The 18,702-nt window shown below is 39.3% G+C and overlaps 1 protein-coding gene across 7 annotated transcripts in view; it reads left to right on the top strand.

Annotated features, from left to right (window-relative positions):
* The window catches only part of GK (glycerol kinase), a 63,647-nt gene that overhangs the window by 11,577 nt on the left and 33,368 nt on the right, over positions 1–18,702 (top strand). For 4 of the 7 annotated variants that reach the window (XM_036839524.1, XM_036839523.1, XM_036839526.1 and 1 more), the window contains exons 4-7: positions 5,665–5,742; positions 12,833–12,916; positions 16,267–16,343; positions 18,446–18,583. In XM_036839524.1, the coding sequence (XP_036695419.1) occupies positions 5,665–5,742; positions 12,833–12,916; positions 16,267–16,343; positions 18,446–18,583 (377 nt within the window). The remainder of the gene's footprint in view (positions 1–5,664; positions 5,743–12,832; positions 12,917–16,266; positions 16,344–18,445; positions 18,584–18,702) is intronic. The other 3 variants (XM_036839525.1, XM_036839527.1, XM_036839529.1) reach the window with 1 other exon arrangement.

Genomic DNA, 18,702 nt, shown 5'->3' with positions numbered 1-18,702 from the left:
CAGCAAACTCAGAGTGCCTACGATGTGCTAGGTGTGCTAGGGAAACAGTGGAGCACAAATAGGGTCGTGCCAGTGTCCAATGGGGGAAACATGTTAATCCAATCACAGATTAATGGAAAATTGTAACAGTGATATTTCTGTTACTGCAGATTTTTAAAAGAAATACCCATGTACGATTTGATATTTTGTTAACAATTTTTTAATATCCTACCTTCATTTTATCCCTACATCTAAGTGAAGTACTTCAAACTTCTTTTAGAGTTACATTCACCAAGTTTTAGATGAGTCCTGTGTCAAAGTGATTGTTGGTCAATTTCCTTGAACTGTCCTCACAGCTTTCATGGTCTAAACAGTGTAAACATGTAAGAGGCATTCAGTAGCATACTCTGTTGTCGAAATATCCATTACCAGTGATGTAAATAATCTAGGTGGCGGAATGCCATGTTCAGGATGTAGATTCCAGAGCCACTGGCCATGATTTTGACCTCATTCTACCTCCCTTTCAGGTAAGATAGGCTGCGGCATGTTGGCCCTCTGGACCCACTCAGGTGGCATTCTTTTTTCTCTTGTTTTTGTGGTGTTCGTGAAGATGACACATAACTCCAGTCCAGGTCACTTGTCTTCCACTTGCACTGTCTGTAAGAATACTGAGCACACAGCTCTCTGCTCTACGCTCCTCTGTGTCTGGCCAGTGTGAAACCCATACCTGAACCAAAGTGACCCAGCACTTCCTTCTCAACAACTACCAGCCTATGGCCAAGGAAGAGAACGTTCCACAAGCCCCTCCATACCAGGCCAGTTGTGTTAAAAATTTTTTTTCCCAGATAATTTATTGAATTGGCACTGTCAAGGGCCAAGCTTTTGCTTGCCTATATAGAGCTCTAGGTCACAGAACCCTAATGCTGTAAAGGATCTTCCATCACTTAGACCTAGCTGCAAATGAGAGAACAGGGACCCTTTGCAGGTCGTGTAGCTATTTAGTGGTGGTATAACATGAAAGCACAACTGCCCTGTCTCCTGGTCCAGTGCTCTCTTTCCTGAGCCACACTGATAATAACCTCAAAAACCACTTGAGTTTTTGGTTCCAAAGTGGCAAAGAAATGAGTTTTTTCCAGCTAAAGAGTGATTCATTTATCATCTTACCTGGTAATCATTGAGTTCATCATAGCTGGTTGTATTTCTTTGGCAAACTCCTGTTTCATTGGTTTTAGTTGTCCTCATCTGCCAAAATTTGTCGATTTCAGGTCCCTATGAACAGTGTCTCCAAAATTAAAGTTCACTTTCCAGTTTAACAGCTCACGTGAGCCCAAGACAAGTAAATAGGCTGCTTCTTTCCATCTTGGCTTAGAGAGCTGGGCCGCTCTGTTTGCCTGTCACTGGACTGAAGGAAATACAAACTCTAAAGAGTTACAGTACCAGATAGTCTCATTCATCCTGCCTCATGAGATACAAGCAAAATACAACATACACTGTTACAAAGTTGAGGGCATCAAGTCCTCAGCGATTAGGTTAGACAGTAGTTCTCACACCCTTAGAGGACAGCGAAGCCCACACACCCACTGCCTCGCCCTAGCCAACACATCCGCCCACCGTTCCTTCGCCTCTGAGACTCGGCCTCTCAGAAAGGCACTCTTTGTCCTAAAGGGCCTCCCAGCAATGGCCACATCTCCCTTGCAAGTGGTATAACTTGCCACAAGCACACGTCTGCCAGACATGGAAGCTTTCCACCTCTTCCCAATGGCGCCTTTAGTAGTCCCAGAGCCTTCCTCTGGGGCTCATATTGTTTTGCTATGTGCGTTTATTGGGTTGTTGTTGTTTTCTCCAGAAATGTGTTCCAATTAGAAATTATAATTTCATTTTTAAATAAGGGTGCATGTCATCTATAATTCTACCAAGACAACAATGATAACATTCTGGAGTATTTCCAAAGGCTTTTTTCTAAGTATATTTTCTTAACTGTGATTATAACTTTTCACAGGCAATATTAAGGAAAATTTAACCAGATTTTGAATATAGCATTTAACTAGTTAATTGTACTAGTGACACTCAGTTTTGAGGAAAAAAATCCCCTGAAAACGAATATATGGATGAAGAATGGACCTACTAGATACGAGAGTAACGTGTTGGGTTTTATATTGTCCAGTGATTTTAGTATCTGTAGCTAAAAGACTTGCATGTCACATTCATTTGCTCTTGTGGTAGGTGAACTAGGGTGGAGGATTATAAAGCCTAAACATGTTATTCTGAAAAAGAAGGAATTAAAATTAGGAACTATTAAGAGAAGCACATGTGCTGGGATTAGCAGTCAGGAAAGTTTTCTTTAAGAAACAGAGAAAAACATAGAGGATTTTAGGGTAAAAATGACAAGAAATTAGCACAATTAGAAGTTCAGAAGTTCAGAGGCAATGCATAAGGCCTGTGTCGGGAGAAACCGGTACTAGACTTGTTTGTGGCTGGAAGAGAATCCTGAGAAGCTGGTTCACTGGACTTTGATTGTCCGCAAGAAAAGCAATTTTGCTTGGCACGAAGGAACCAAATTAAGATAGAGGGGAAAGAAGAAGTGGTTAGGGTGAAACCTGTGACTAATGAATCAGATCGAAATAGCTCTAGATAATGTTCTGAATACCAGTTAGAATGAGCCAATAAAGAAAGGTAGCGTGAAGGACATAGAATAGAAACTCCAGGATTGGGACTTCCCTGGTGGCGCAGTGGTTAAGAATCCGCCTGCCAATGCAGGGGACACGGGTTCGAGCCCTGGTCCGGGAAGATCCCACATGCCGCGGAGCAACTAAGCCCGTGCGCCTACAGCTACTGAGCCTGCGCTCTAGAGCCCACGAGCCACAACTACTGAGCTCACGTGCCACAACTACTGAAGCCCACGTGCCTAGAGCCCATGCTCCACAACAAGAAAAGCCACTGCAATGAGAAGTCCGTGCACCGCCATGAAGAGTAGCCCCCGCTTGCCGCAACTAGAGAAAGCCCGCGGGCAGCAGCGAAGACCCAACGCAGCAAAAAATAAATAAATAAAATAAATAAATTTATAAAAAAAAAAAAAGAAACTCCAGGATTGCAACTAAGGAAGCAGCCAGCTAGTTAATGGGAAATTAATGCAGTGGGGAAGAATAGGAGAGTTTAGTAGACCATGAATTCATTGTGAGCCCTCATTGTAAAGTTGTCACATATCACGTTCACAATACTCCACCTTAACAACCATTGCCAAGGTCCTGCCGAGGTCTCTGGCCTCTGCTGTGCCCACAGTGCTGCTGGGGAATTCCTTTATGTGTCCCACTTAGCTCAGTCCCATTCTTTGCAACTGGTACTCCAGTCTCTGTGTAACAATGATGACAATGAATGGCAGCAATAAGTGACATTTATGGAGTGGGTACTATGTCCCAGGCACTGTTTTAATATGCATTAACTTAGGTTTTCCTTTTTGTAACCCTGTAAGATGGGAACTTTTATCATCTCCATTTTACAGAAGATAAAACTGAGACCCAGGATCATGCTGCTAGGAAGCAGAGGAGTTGGAATTTGAACCCCAGCAGTCTGGCTTCAGAGCCTGAGCTCTACTGAATAGCGCCCAAGCTTCACAGTCCCTGTTTTAACAGATAACCTTGCGCCCTACTTCACAGAGAAAGTTGAGGCTCTGGGGTCTAAATTCCTCAACTTCCTGTCCCAGTACTTAATGTCTGGCTCTCTTGCCCCCTTCCCTCCATCACAAGGGAAGCAGTAGCCTTCCGCCCTACTGAGGCTCCTCCCTCCACCTGTGTATTAATCCCATCCCCTCCTGTCACTACAAGAATCAGGACCGTGTCCCATTCATTTCCAGACCCCTTTCCCCCCACATTCTCCTTTCTCTTCCCTTATTCCTACAGACCTTTTGGCCTTCTATTTTTTAAAAAACACCCCCAAATCTCTTCCTTTTACCCTATGCCTCTAGGTTTCCTGGTAGTAGAATCTCATTCATCTTTATACCTCTAGAAAAGGTGTTAAATAAAGTAAGTATATTTGCGTTGGATAAAGATTATTTAGAACAAGGGAGCTGCTGGTCCCCTTCAGCTCTCTGTTGGTCAGAACATTCCTAGTATGTCTTATTCTGGGTGTACAGCTTGAGTAATTTGGACAGATAGTTGCATGTTCCTAGGAGAGGTGGTGAAGGGACTTTAAACCATGCCCTATGGAGGTGGGGCAGTGGAAGGAAATTGAGCTGTTTAGTCTAGACAGGGGAAGAGAAGCCTGGAGGGACAGAATAGCTGCTTCAAGTGTGAAAGACTGACATGTGGAAGAAGGATTCACCTTATTCTTTGTATCTCCAAAGAATGTAGCAAAGATCTATAGGTGGAAGTGATGAGGAAACGAATTCTTTTTAAATAGCAAAGCTGTAAAGTAGAGATTTGTTTGCCTGGAGAGAGGTAGTGAGTATCTTGCACTAGAAGTGCTGTCTAAATGGTCACGTAACAGGCAATTCCAGAGATTTGAGCATAAGATGGGTTGATTATGTAGCCTTTAAGGTCTGTCCTAATCTTAAATTGTGGAAAAGCTCCATCCTTTAGCCCAGTGTGTGCAACTCTGCACAGTAGAATCACCTGGGGAGTATTAAGAAAAAATAGCAATGCTCAGATGCTACCCCAGGTTAGTTAAATCAGAAGATTTGGGTCAGGGCTTGGGCACCAGTATTTTTTAAAAGCTCTGCAGTTGATTCTAATGTACAACCAAGTCTGAGAACCTCCAATTTAGCCAAATCAAGCCGAATTGAATAAGATGGTATGGAATGGTATTTTACTTACAGTAACTTACTGTAACTGTAGCCCTTGAGTTGTATATAGGTTAGTATAATGTAATTGCCATCACATACTGTACTTATGCCTGATTCAAACTCTGTGTCTTTTGTTTGTTTGTTTGTTTTTTTGGTTGCACTGGGTCTTAGTTGCGGCTCACGGGCTCCTTAGTTGTGGCTCGCCAGCTCCTTAGTTGTGGCACATGGGCTCCTTAGTTGTGGCATGCGAACTCTTAGTTGCGGCATGCATGTGGGATCTAGTTCCCTGACCAGAGATCGAACCCAGATCCCCAGCATTGGGAGCGTGGAGTCTTAGCCACTCTGCCACCAGGGGAGTCCCTCAAACTCTATGTCTTGTAACATATTATTAAAATACATGAAGAAAACTGAATTTCTAACTAAGCATAATATGAGTTTGCCCAGCATGAAGGATTTTATCTGTGACTATTTTCTTAAAATACAGGCATGTGTGCACACACACACGGAGGGAAATTTCTTGTGGCAGTTAGTAAATAAATGAATGAGGTTATTGTTGGTCTCCTCAGCATGATAAATTGGGTATCGTAAATTTGGGAAGTTATTGCATTCCCTGTTTATAAGGCAACCTGCGAGTCTTTCATTTGGCTATTGATCTGGGTCCATGTCATGGTGTGCTGGTAGTGAAGCAGGAAGAAGTCTGTAGAAAGAAAAAGAAGTAGTTGACATTGGTGGTTCGCTTTTCCTGGGCCAGTCAAAGAAAATCAACTCAATACCACTACAGACGTTCCAAATGTTTTTTTTCAAATTTTTATGTTTAGTTGTGCCTGTAAAAAAAAAAAAAAAGTGAGAACTATCCTCAGATTTCTGCTTGTTTTTTTAATCCTTTCTGTTTAACTTTCTCTTTAAAGCTATTGGTGTCAGTAACCAGAGGGAAACCACTGTAGTCTGGGACAAGTTAACTGGAGAGCCTCTCTACAATGCTGTGGGTAAGCTGTTGTGCATGGATGTCAAACTCAAGGCCTTTCTCCACTTGCAGGTGTTGTCATACTAAAACATCTGGCTAACAAAGCATGTAGTCATGTTCCCTATAATCTCATGGGTTGGGCTGAAGAGTCCTCTAAGAAATGAGTTGTTATATATTTACCATTTTCAGATAGTTATTCCCAATTTGAATTAACTCTTTCCTATGCTTGCCCCTTCCTGATAATTTGTATTATACAAATGAGTCAGTGTTGCCAGAACTTTTTATAATCCCTGCTGTTTCTGACACCTGAAAGAGATCTCACCTCCTCCTCCCCTCAAAAATCAAGATTACAGATGTCCCCAGTCCCTTCTCTACCTTTACATAAAGTACTGGTATACTTGTTCTTCCCATCTAGAAATTTGAATCGACTCTGCTGAGCTTATGAAAATGAAATGTCAAAAGTTGAGCTCCTTCTGCTACAAACTTGGCTATTTCAGCAGGGATTCAAAAGCTCAATCTCAAATATACCACCAATAGATATCACATCTTATTAAATGTAAATAACCATGGGTATATTTTAGCCTCACTCTTAGTAGCACATGACAGTTGAGCACTGAATGACACTGTCATTTGCTAAAAGGAAAGTTTTGTTCTAAATATACAATCGCTAAAAGGCATTATTCTGTCACAAATAGCAAAGCACAATTTTTTTGTCAATAAAGTAACAGGTTGTGGGTTGGACAGTGGAGGCAGAAGTTGTTAGAGATGGGATGATTTATAGAGTGAGCTCTTTTTACTTTACAGTTACTTTAGTAATATATTTAGTTACTTTAGTGTTGATTGGAAAAAAGTGATATTCAAGCAGAAAATATACTAACAAGGTGCCTTGTAAGAGTAGTGTGAATTCCTTTGGAAATAATCTTTATAAAAAATGAAGGTCTTTAATGTTGTTGTGTTATAAGAAAGCATTTAGTATGTCTTCTGTATCTGTGATAAAAAATTCAAGATGCAAAAAAGGTCAAAGAATTGCAACCAAAGGTTCTCTTAAACAGAAGTACCTCTTTTAAAGCTTTATTTTGTTCTCATTCTCATGAGCAGCCCATTTTGAATATAAGCAGGATATTACAATTTTAATGACTAGTATCTAGGAGAGTATTCTTTCACAGACCAATGTTAGCCGACTTCTTATACTAGTTAAGGTTTTACTTTTTGTTTTCCCCCTCGTGAAAGGAAGGGCCTACTCACAGGAACCAGAAAGTTCCTGTTAAACTCTAAACTTTGAATTGTAAAAATGCAGCTTTGGACTTTGAGTTGTCATTTTAAAATAGTGCAACTAGGTTAGTTGAAGTTATGCATAAGTGAAGGATTTCAGTAAATATTTTACCAGAAAAACTTTTTGAGATGTGCTTATTTACTCATTCCTTTTTCTTCTACAATTTTTAGTTTTCTATTTAAAAAATATCAGGCATTCAAAACAGAATGACTGAAAACCAAAAGAAACAACTGACATTAGAAGCAGACCAATAAGAAATCCTGATATTAGAGTTATCAGACTTTAAAATAACCATCATCTACATGTTCAAGGAATTCATTGAGATGAGTGATAATCTTAGCAAAGAAATGGAAATTTAAAGATCGAAATTCTAGAACTGTATTAAACTCAGTTGTTGAGTTTTACATCGTATTAGACACAGCTGAGTTAGTGAACTGGAAGGGAGATCAGAAGTAAATATCTAGACTGAAGCACAGAGAGACAAAGGTTTAGAAAATACAGAAAAGAATCTAAGAGGAATATGGGGTAAGGTAAGAAGGTCCAACATATTTGTAATTGGAGACCCAAAAGAAAAGGAAAGAGAGATAGATGATAAAAGTTTTTCAAAACTGTTGAAAGATATCATGCCACAAATTCAAGAAGCACTATGATTCCCCAGGCAAGATAAATACACATAAAGCCATACACAAACATATGCTGAGACCTGAAGATAAAATGAAGGATTTTAAAGTAGCCAGAGGATATGACCTTCAAGAGACCAACACTAAAACTTTCAGCTGATTTCTCAAAGAAACAAGAGTACAATGGAATGAAATCTTTAAAGTGCTAAAAGACAATAACGTGAACCTAGAATTCTATATTTAGTGAAAATATCCTTAAGAAATGAAGGTGAAATATAAAGGCAAAGACAAACAGAGACTTATAGGAATCATTACAAGCAAACCCCTACTAAAAGAAAAACTAAATAATGTTTTTCTGGTAGAAGGAAAAAAATGTTCTCAGGTGGAAATTTGGCAATGCAGGAAGGAATGCAGAGGCCTAGAAAGGGTAAATATGTAGGTCAATCTAAATGAATTTTGACTGTATAAAGAAATAATGTATTGTGATATTCAAAATATATTAAAATTTTAAGTACTACATGGCAACAGTAGTACATGAAAGGAATATGGGGTAGATGAGGTTAAAGTGTCTTGTGGTCCCAGTATTGTCAAGGATGCATGTTGTAATCTCTAGGGTAAGCAGTAAAAGAGTGAATAATGTATAAGTCACAAGCTTATAAAGGGGGAAAATGGAATGACTGTTAAAAAGAAGGCAAGAAAGGAAAGAAAGAGTAGAAACAGGAAGGAAGGACAAATAGAAAGCATTTATATCCAGACATGTAAGTAATTATATTAAAAAGGACAAGATTACTTTCTTCAGTAAAATCTAGCAAAGGACTTAATTGAGACTGCTAATGAGCTAATGGGATTAGAGCGGTAAGAATGGAGAGACAACTTTGCCAGACCTTTCAGAGGAAAGATACAGCTGGTATGTTTGGCAATTGAATAGGGCATAAAGATGAGGCAAAAAGAAAACAGGGCTGCAAGATTTTTAGCCTGAGAGAACAGAAGGAAATTAAGTAATATTTAAAGAGTACCAACGTGGGAGAAAAATGGCTTTCTTTCTTGGACAAGGTTAATATTGGACTTGCAATCAAAGCTCATTTCTGGACAGTTAGAATTTGTAGCTCTGTTGTAAAGAGATTGTTCAAAATGTAGACTTAAAAGTTGCTAACTTAGATAGTCTCAGTTTATTACAGAAGAATTCACCATAGGAATGAAGGTAAAATTAATTGATTCAACAGAAGTTTAGATACCTTTCTGTAGACAGGTTCTGTGATGACCCCTAGGCATATAGTGACAAACCAGGCAATCACCATGCTTGCCTTTGTGACACAGAGGCTAGGGATAGGAATTTGGAGGATAGACGAGGAAGGGGCATAGAAAAGGAGGACAGAAGAGTAATTAGCTGGGAAGAGAAGCCACTAAGTAATGACAAGGGTAGATTCTACCTCCAGTTTTATTCCATCTAGGAAAACACTAAGGTGTCATATCTCCGTGCAAGTTTTCAGTTGAGAATATCAACACAATATTAAATCTTTAGCAGCTTTATCTTAAAACAACACAAGGTGGGATTGATGGAAACAGAATCAGATTTTTACATATCTTCGTCTTTGAGCTTCTTTGTTTATATCAGAGCCTGTGGGTTTTCTACTTTTCCCCTCTCTCTCTCTCTCTGTATGTTTTCTTCCTTCCTTGTCCCTCTCTCTTGTAAATCTCTGTCACTGAAGGCCTATCCTGCTCCTCTTCATTTTTCTCTCTCTTTACTTAATAAATTATATAACTGATGAGCAGTATTTGTTATAGACAAGCAAATGAGAGGGGCAGTCTACATTTTTTTAATTGCCTTTTGTGTCGCCATATTTATGGCTCGGAGTCCTCGATAAGCAATCCACTCACTCACCCCCAGTACAGTAACAGAGAGGAGAATTTCAGGGGCCTATTAGTGGACATGAAATAGGCTAGGTGAAGAAGTTGAAGACTGAGAAAGGCTATTTGTTCTTCCTCGCAATAAAGGTGTATTTGTTTACTGACATCTTTTATAATGGTATGCTTATGAGAGTAGAGGTGGCCTGTTTTAGAAGTTTCATATTGTTTTAGAATTCATGTGTTAGTTCTGTGATAGACGAGGTGAACACTGCAGCCATTTACCATGATGGCCTCACAGGTGGATTGCAGCAGCTTTGTGGCCCTGGATCTGAATGAAGCAGGCCTTTGACTTCTCTCCCCTACCTTTAGTTTTCCTCATCCCTCTGGCACTTTTTTCTCTCCCTCTTAGCATTATCTTCATCACTGTTTTCCAAAGAATTCCCTCCACCCCACTCTCCACCTTTTTCTAAGCCTTTTCCTTCCAAAACCAACTCTTTTTTAGCGGTCTGCAGGCCTTGCTGTCTTCTAAGTAGTATTGAAAAGAAGGTTTGGGTTTACAAATGCACCATAGACTAAATTGATAAAGAAGCACAAAACTACACAGGTGGTTCAGATGTTGAGTGGGGGAAGGCTTGAATCAATTGATATTTAGTGTGTTCATATCCACATTTCGCTAATGTTACCGGTGAAACGTTCTGGCCTAACTAGGATGGCCCAGCTCTTTCCCCTCTTCTTGTCCAGGTTTCGTCACTCACTATTGAAGTTGATTGGTGTACACGGCAAGCCTAGTGCAATATGACCCTCATCTCGGTAGCTTTCTGTAGAGCACAATTCATGATTTAATATAAAAGTATTATTCGTAGTAGGGACTAATATCCAGGAAGGCAAGAGTCACTAATTTTGAGTGACTATGGTATACTTAGTATACCTTAGTACAGTATACTTTACTATATACTAAAGAGAAGTTTAGTATACTAAAGAAAATCACCAACAAAATCATGTGTCTCTGAGTCATTATTCCTTATTTAGACGGGATTGCAAACATTTTTTTTAAGATACTGGATTTAAAGTTCCCTATGACACATAACTCTTTCTGCAGAGCATGGCAGTTTTAAACATTGGTTATCCTCTTTGCCTTTTTTTATTTTTACATGCTAGTTAACCCTGGGCCAGTGATTAAACCTGGTTAGTCATCTGTTGAGATCTGAAGGAACATTGAGCTCAATTCTTCTATCTTTTCTGGAACCGGGTTCTGTTTCAGAGTATCAGCATGAAAGAAAACCATAGAAGGCAAACCAGTTAAACCTCCTAAGCATGCTTGGCCTTAAACAACAAAGGTGTGGTTTTGTTTTTTATTGTTTTGCTATGGAAGGGAGCAGATTTTTTACTTTTGTAAAATCTAGAGTATTCAGCCCTATCACGATCCACTTATTTTTCATTTTGTCAAGTCTCTTATTCTTTGAATGCCTTACATCTCCTTCAATCCTGGATGAAGAAATACTGCCGTATTTTGCAGTGATTGAATTCCTCAACTCTGGCCAGTTTAAATAAAAAGAAACTAAATTAGAGTTCAACTGTGAGGTATTTTTTCACGTTCTATTTAAGACTATGACTTCATCCTGACTGTACCTATATCACAGAGATTTCATTCTGGATTCAGACTCTGCCTTTTCGATTTACTACCATTCTGTGCCTGTTGCCTCAACAGTTAAGCTGGAGAAACTAAAAGTATGGATCTCATAAGCTTGAGGTGAAGATTAATGAGTTAATACATGTAGGACACTTAAAACAGTGCCTAGCAGACTATAAGCCTTCAGTAAGTGTTCAGAACATGGCCACTGTTCTGAATTAGATGATAGCCTTTTCAGTCCAGGAATGCCAGATGAAATGGCTGATTTATATACAACAGGTGTTCTTAGGGAAAATGCAGAGCTTACCTGGGGTCACACACACTCATGTCAGCCATTGGCATTTTGGCATTTATACACCTAAGAGCTGAAATAGGTTTCAGCCCCCAAAGTTTGACATGCATGTTTTAATTCACCCCCCCTCCCCAACTCTCCACGTTTCTTTCGGCCCCACCTGATTTCTGGAAATGTCATCAGGTGAGGGACAGCGTCTTTCCCATTGCAAATGACCTCATAGCAATTAAATCTGGTTTACTAGATGTAATGTCTACTGTGGGCAAAACGACCCGATAACACTTTGTATAACTGTCAGCAGTCCTTGCTTAGGGTGTGTTCCAAAACCTGGAGCCTTACCTTCATCTCCCTTTCTGTCAGGCCAGTAGCGCCTCGTAGCAAACCATCCAGAGGAGATGTATTATTTGCCTTTGCTTCTAGTCAACTGAAAATAATTTAGTTTATCTTTAGTGTGTTTGCGTATTTTTTTTCCTTAGGTATATTTCCCTTCTATTGTTATGACTAACCAAAACTGATGCAAATTTCTAAATATTCTAAAAATGATTTCTTCCTCTACGCTGTCACTACATCACTAAACTAACCTTGGTCCGTGGGCTTTGAGGCAACTGCATTTTTCTTCACTCTTAAAACTTTGTTTTCAGAACAAACTAAATCCACCAGACATATATTGGATGTGACTTTATTTAATACAAATAAAAATTTCAGATCACCCAAGTTGGGTTTTTTTAACCTATTCACTTGGTGGTCTGAACCATTTAAATCCAATTTATTTGGTCTAAGTAAGGGACATGCGCTGTAGAAACAGGCTGTATGGTATTCTGGACTCTATTTTCCTTTTTCTGATGTTTTTCTGAATCACTTTGGAACTTAGCAATTCCCTGTTCCCTTTAGATATGCTGTTGCTTTTTGTGGAGATGAACTTCATCTCCTGCCACCCTACCAGGGAAGTGCTTTCCTGGAGCCGTGCCCTCCCAAAGCCACCCATTTGTGTCTTTCTGCAGGTGGCCCCAGCAGAGATTGTAGCACTGCTACAATGCTAATGCTCCTTAGCATTCCTTTCAGAAGTCCCTTAGGGATGCACTCTCTCACTGCTTCACATAGCCTTTCAATTCAGTGGTTGGGTGAAAGTCAACTGAGCCACTTTCCTAACTAGGACGCAGATTTGTGACAAGGTAGGGAAGAGTCATCCTGAACAAGAAGCAGTTACTTACCTGGTCTTTGTCTGAACGGAAATGCTGTTGAACCAGAGACTCTGACTGGACTGCCTCTGTTCCCCTTCTACTCCATGTCTCTTCCTTCTCTTTTTCTACGCTCAAATGTGTAGGAAAACGTTCATCCTGATGAACTTGCCCATGTGACCTACCATTTCCTAAGTGGTCAGGAAGAAAACGCAAACCTTGAACCTGGCCATCTCAGCATGAATTGCCATTATCTCTCCTAATGCTCCAGCTGCTCCAGTTTCTCCTGGCCCTTCAGATCCAGCTGCCGTTGTTCCCTCTGGCTCTTCAGTTCCAGCTGCTGGCCCTTCCTCAGGTATTGGTGCTCTGGCCCTTGCTCACTTCCCGGCCTTCCAACTCAGACACATTGGGGGAAATTGACTGCTGCTGCTGGATCTGGATCTGGCACTTCTTTTGATTGTTCTCAGAAATTATCTCCACGAGGGGCTTAGTCCTCCAGCCTGGGGTCTTCTCTTTGGCTTTTGGTCTCTTATTCTGCAAATGTAATTCTGCCATCTTAGCTTCTTTAATGAGTTGTCTAATTTTTTTTGTTCTTAATTCAGTTAGTTTTGAGCATTTGTGAATTGCTTAGTAGTATACCGACCACTGACATTTTTCTCTTTGGCAGTTTTACTAATTCATTCCATGTATTCTAATTACTTTAAACTGTTGGGTTATAAAAACAAAGTAAAAATTATGCCAGCCTTCTGTGATCATGGAATAATGGAAGGAGAGGGACTTTTGAGACCATCTAGTCCAAGCTGTCTTATTTTATATTCTGGAAACCCAGGCCACGAAGGGTAACACGACTTGGCTTGGGTCACATAGCTTGTTGGTGGCAAAGCCAGAAGATGTAGATTTCACCTCCAGTGTTTTGACTCTTTTTGGTGAAGGGTTCATTCTTCAAATACCACTGTGGCTACTTGGAAGCTTTCAAGTGAGGAGTGTAGTGCCCAATTACTTAAGTAGTCCTTGTCAAGGAGCAGTAGAATCACAGAGCCCCTGGGACTCAGAGAGCCACTTGATCATCAGTTTGTCTTTAGTTTTGTTTTTAAATTAATGATTGGAACAAATTCAGTATCCTAAAGAACATGCCCTAAAAAAGAGGTTCTCAAGCTTTAGTATAACACTGAATAACACAGGTAGAAAGACTCAGGCCTTCCTTGCCTGGACTTGCAACCAGAATCCTACAATGTAGGGACCGGGATGTGTGATTTCAAAGTTTTCCGGTTGGTTCTGGTGTGCTTTCTGGATCAGAACCACTGATGTTGAGTCTTAAACCACTGCAGTGTTTCTTAAAGGGGAAGGGCATCTATTTAAAAGGTATATTTCTGGGCCCCCTCCCCAGACCTACTATCCAAGAATTTCTGGGAGTGGGGTTTATCTTTAAGCTCCCTAGTGATTTTTATGTCCATTTAAATATCGAAAAATGCTGATCTGGAAGGTTTTGAGTCAGTAAACAAAAAGCCTACAGCAGTGGTTTTCGTGTCCCTTGGTAAGAAGTAGATTTTACCTCATGATTCAACAAGCCAGCATAACTAAAACAAAGTTTCACAGGTCAATATTTATCCTACAGAGTTCAGTGAATGCTGACATTTTCCATCCTAATGCATCTTATTTCATTTTTGTAAAGTAGGTAATAGAAACTATTAATACACTGATTTTTAAACCCCTAGCCCACTGTAGTTTCAAACACTTGAGGATTGAGATGTGCTGTTAATTCTGCCTGTCATAGGTTTAAAACTTTTCTCTCAACCTTCTCTACTTTTCCCAACTCCTCTGGTTAAGCTTTTAACACCTGCTAGGGTTGCTTGCCTATGAGGAAGGTCCACCTTTGTCACAGTCGCACAACACTGCCACTGTGTACAAAGCAGATTTCCCTTGTTCCCTGGACATGGGAGACCTTGCCAACTCCACAATGCTGCTGCTAATGGCTGTATCGATCACAGGGCAAGTAATAGAAAACTCAACCCCGAGTAAGTGAAGTTATAAGGGGAAAAAAAGGAATTCTACAAGTAGCTTAGTTCAGGTGCTGTTTGATTCTCAGGTCAGACAGTATCGCCTGGATCCCCTGCAAATCTGTCTCTTCTGCGTTGGCTCCAGATGTGGCCGATTCAGCTCTCTGTTCAAGAGGGCAGCAGGCCCAGCTACACACTCCCAAGCTGAGCTGAGAACAGGGACTCTTGCAGACTGAGCACAGATCTCAGTTGGGCTGATTTGACCACATCAGAGCACATCAGAGGCTGATTTGCTCCTCTCCTGAGCCGCTCACGGGGGACACGATACCAGACCTTGGGGGTAGGGTTGACTCTCAGGCCGAGGATGAGGGAGAGTTGACTTCCTAAAGAGAATTAAAGATACAGCTCCCAGCAGCAAGAGGAATGGATGCTGGGCAGCAAATGCAGATGTCATTGCTAGGCTTGTATTTCCATGGTCTTCCTCTTTGTGTCCTGTTTCCTTGGTTATGATGAGCCTTGTTTTCTTAAAGTTTTCCCCACCTTTGGAAAGCAGTATAGTGTCCTGAAGCCCCTGATTTAATTCTTATGCAAAGTAGCCACTGTCAAAATCAAGCACAGGCAAGCCCTCAAGGGAAATGATGCTTTAAGTAATTAAAAAGAATTGGTTAAAATTCAGGACAGGAAATAACTGGTTTTTGAATGAAGAGAAAGGAATAGTATAGGTAAGGATGAGCCGAACTAGACAGTAGCTGCCAGCCCTCACACGTGTAGTGGGCAAGCGTGCATAATCTTCCTGGTGCCCTTTAAATAAACTGTGTTTTTAGGAGGCATCTGAGCACAGTCAGTGCCTAAAAATATCGAGTGACCACTCACAGATTAAAAGTTATAAAAGTTAAGTACAAACCTGAAATCTGACAAATAAAGCTCAGCTGATCCTATTGCTTACCTTTTGCAATTGCTCTATATACTACTTAATGCATTCTCTTTCTCAAGCCTTCTGTCGTAAAGCAGAACAGAACTTTCTACTAGGGGGATCAGAAAGTGGATGATAGTTATTTAGTGAAAACAACATTGATCTGTTAAAATGGAGAGTTTTTTACAATCTAGCATGGAGAAACAATGGTGACCTTTAAATAATTCTTGTAGCGATTCTGGATTCTAGCCTACTTTGAAAGAGTTTAATGTAAATAAGCATTTTGTACATAAGCAACTGAATCTTATTTTTTTCCCCCTCTATAATAGTATCAGGTTCTCTACTTTGTCACAAACTGCTACCAAGTTTTTCTAAGGTACATGCTTTATACATGGTACAGTGATCCTGGGCTGTGCATTTTGCCCTGGCAACTAGCCTGCCTAGCATTTAGATTTTCTCTGCACTCATCTATGCATAGAAAATCCATATCCAAAACAATTTTTTCATTTTTTTCTATAAAAAAGGATACAAAATCAGCACCCTAAGGTATGTATTGTTCTCCTAACTTGACCTATAATTTTGCATAAAAGCTTCAAATTCTCCCTCATAAATTTATTCTCTCTTCTAACAATATGCCCATTCATTTCTAATTTTCTAATTTCTGTCTTTTGAAAGCCATAGCATTTTAATTGCTTATGGAAACTAATCAGTCTTCTATCCTTGACAGTGATTTCATTAAGATCTGATTTTTTTAAATGAAGTTTTTCATATATATTATTGTATTTTGGTCTATAGTGTGGCTTGACCTAAGAACCCAGTCTACCGTTGAGAGTCTTAGTAAAAGAATTCCAGGAAATAATAACTTTGTCAAGGTAAGAGATCTCTTCAAAAGTATACTATAAAAATGCTTGTTTAACAAAAAAAGTATGGAGATTTCACCAGGCCTTACATCTTATTGCACAATAGTTATTTGATACAATTGATAGAATATTTCTCCACAGATAATTACCTTTCTATCTTCCTTGCCCTGTGGTGGATTGGAGGAATAATATTCCAAGGTAAATAGGCTGGAGGGGATAATAAGGTGTCCCAGTGGCTTAAACCATACTCCTCACGGAGTGCTTCCTATAATTCAACCGTGCTTTCCAAATCCTTCTCTCTCTCTTTTTTTTTTTTTTTTTTTTCTTTCCATCAAAGAAAGTTCTGCGTGCTTTTGAGTTTTTAGGCATCTGGATTCAGGGAGAGAAACTAGAAGACACTCCAGCCTTTACTTGAACTCCTCTTCCACTTTCTTCATATGAAGAAGCCAATAAAAAATGCCTAATTTTCAGTCCTTATATAGATCTCTCTTCAGACAAATGAAGGGAGAGAAAATTTTTGAAACAGGCGAGGTACTTTTCTTAGCAAGGTCAAGGCCAATTTCTCCTACTGTCCAAAAGGAAATTCCATCTTTTTTTCTTTCTTTTTTTTTTTGGTTTATTCCCTTTATATTTGTCAGTGGGACTCATAAATGGCAGTTTCTTGTGGTTCTTGGTTCTGAAGCTAGTGCTCAAATCCCATTAATTGCAGCAGTCTAACAAACCATCCCCTACACTTACCCACCCAAATAACCTCAGTCTTGTCCTGAGTATACCCTCACCCATTTCCTATTCTGTTCTCTTGGTCAACCTGCCCAGCCTTCACGCCTACCTCCAGCTGCACTTTGCTTCAAGGGGTGCATGTTTTTCTCTCCAAAGCCATTTTAGGCAACTTTTATACCTTCTACTTAAATCATGAAAATGAGATATTTATATGCTACCTCACTATTTGGTTTGTGGGATGACCCTTGGTCTTTCAAATCAAAGAAGCATATTCCCATATATTATTTCCTTTTATTATTTTTGAACATTGATCTTTTTTTTCTAGGAAAGCTAGAAAACTGTGAGTTAAGATTCTTAACTTACAAGGTTGCATTAAAGTGTTAAATCCTTTGGTTTGAGCTTTTTTTACTAAACATATCCATGGGAGATGAGAAGGAAAAGGGATCACTTTCTGTAGTTGGGTGATAAATGAGAATAGGGATCAAGAAGGGGAAGATAGTTGCATTATTTTGATGTATGTATTTTCTTAACCACTTTCACCAGCCCTTATATAGTGTTTAATATACTAACAAAAATGAATTGGACCTGATCCATTCTCAAGGAAGATTGATAAGCCCATGTTTCGTTTTTACCCTTTAACCTTTATTCAGTTCACCCTCCCTTTGTTCAATCTATTTGCTGAATTTAGGCAACTACTTTCTTTTATATATATATACTATTTTTTTTTAGTTTATTGAGGTAACGCTGGTTTGTAACATCATGTAAGTTTCATGTGTACAACATTATATTTCGACTGGCAACTACTTTCTTAAATAGAACAACTTTGTGTTGCTTTAATCTGACGTGTCTTTGAGCTCTACTTTATTCTCCACCAATTTTATGTTATTTGAATATGTGTGTTGAATATGTATTTATTAGATTTTTTACACGCATAAATATATTGTTAAGGCTTATATGTTTTAAAACAATCTTCTGGTTGTGGTCATTAGTTTATGAATTGATATACTCTCTGATTTTCAATAGTTTAAATATCACTTTCATGGAATATAAAATAAAAAGCAGAGTTTTGGGCTAGCTTCTGTATATAATCCTAACTCATCACAAAAGTTAACGTCTATGTCTCAACTATGTAGATTTCAGGGCATGTGTCATTTAATTTTCTCTTAATCTTGGTACGTGGATGCTCTTTGAACTGCAAACATACCCCTCTGATCTTTGTTCATGAACATGCTTTCCTGTGCCATGAGATAGGAAAAGTATTTTTATCCATAATACTGTAGGATTGCCTTTAGGGCCATTGAATATTTTGTGATTTGTTGAGTTTTTTGATTTGGTGTTTTATTTTAAGCTGTTATGAATTTAATTTCCTGGCTGAATTTCATAACTGTTTTTAGTCCAAGACAGGCCTTCCACTTAGCACTTATTTCAGTGCGGTGAAACTTCGTTGGCTCCTTGACAATGTGAGAAAAGTTCAAAAGGCAGTTGAAGAAGATAGAGCTCTTTTTGGGACCGTTGATTCATGGCTTATTTGGGTATGTTTAAATATCGTGTGTGTGAAGAAAATTTTTTAAATGCCTATCTTTTTTCTACAAAGAGTTTCAAACTTTTTAGTTGGCAGTATCATTAAGAAAAGCCATTCAAGAAACAGCAG

The sequence above is a fragment of the Balaenoptera musculus genome, chromosome X, assembly GCF_009873245.2.
Source record: "Balaenoptera musculus isolate JJ_BM4_2016_0621 chromosome X, mBalMus1.pri.v3, whole genome shotgun sequence".
Classification (NCBI taxonomy): domain Eukaryota; kingdom Metazoa; phylum Chordata; class Mammalia; order Artiodactyla; family Balaenopteridae; genus Balaenoptera; species Balaenoptera musculus.
Note: the sequence above shows the minus strand (reverse complement) of the source record. Positions and strands in the feature narration are given on the sequence as shown.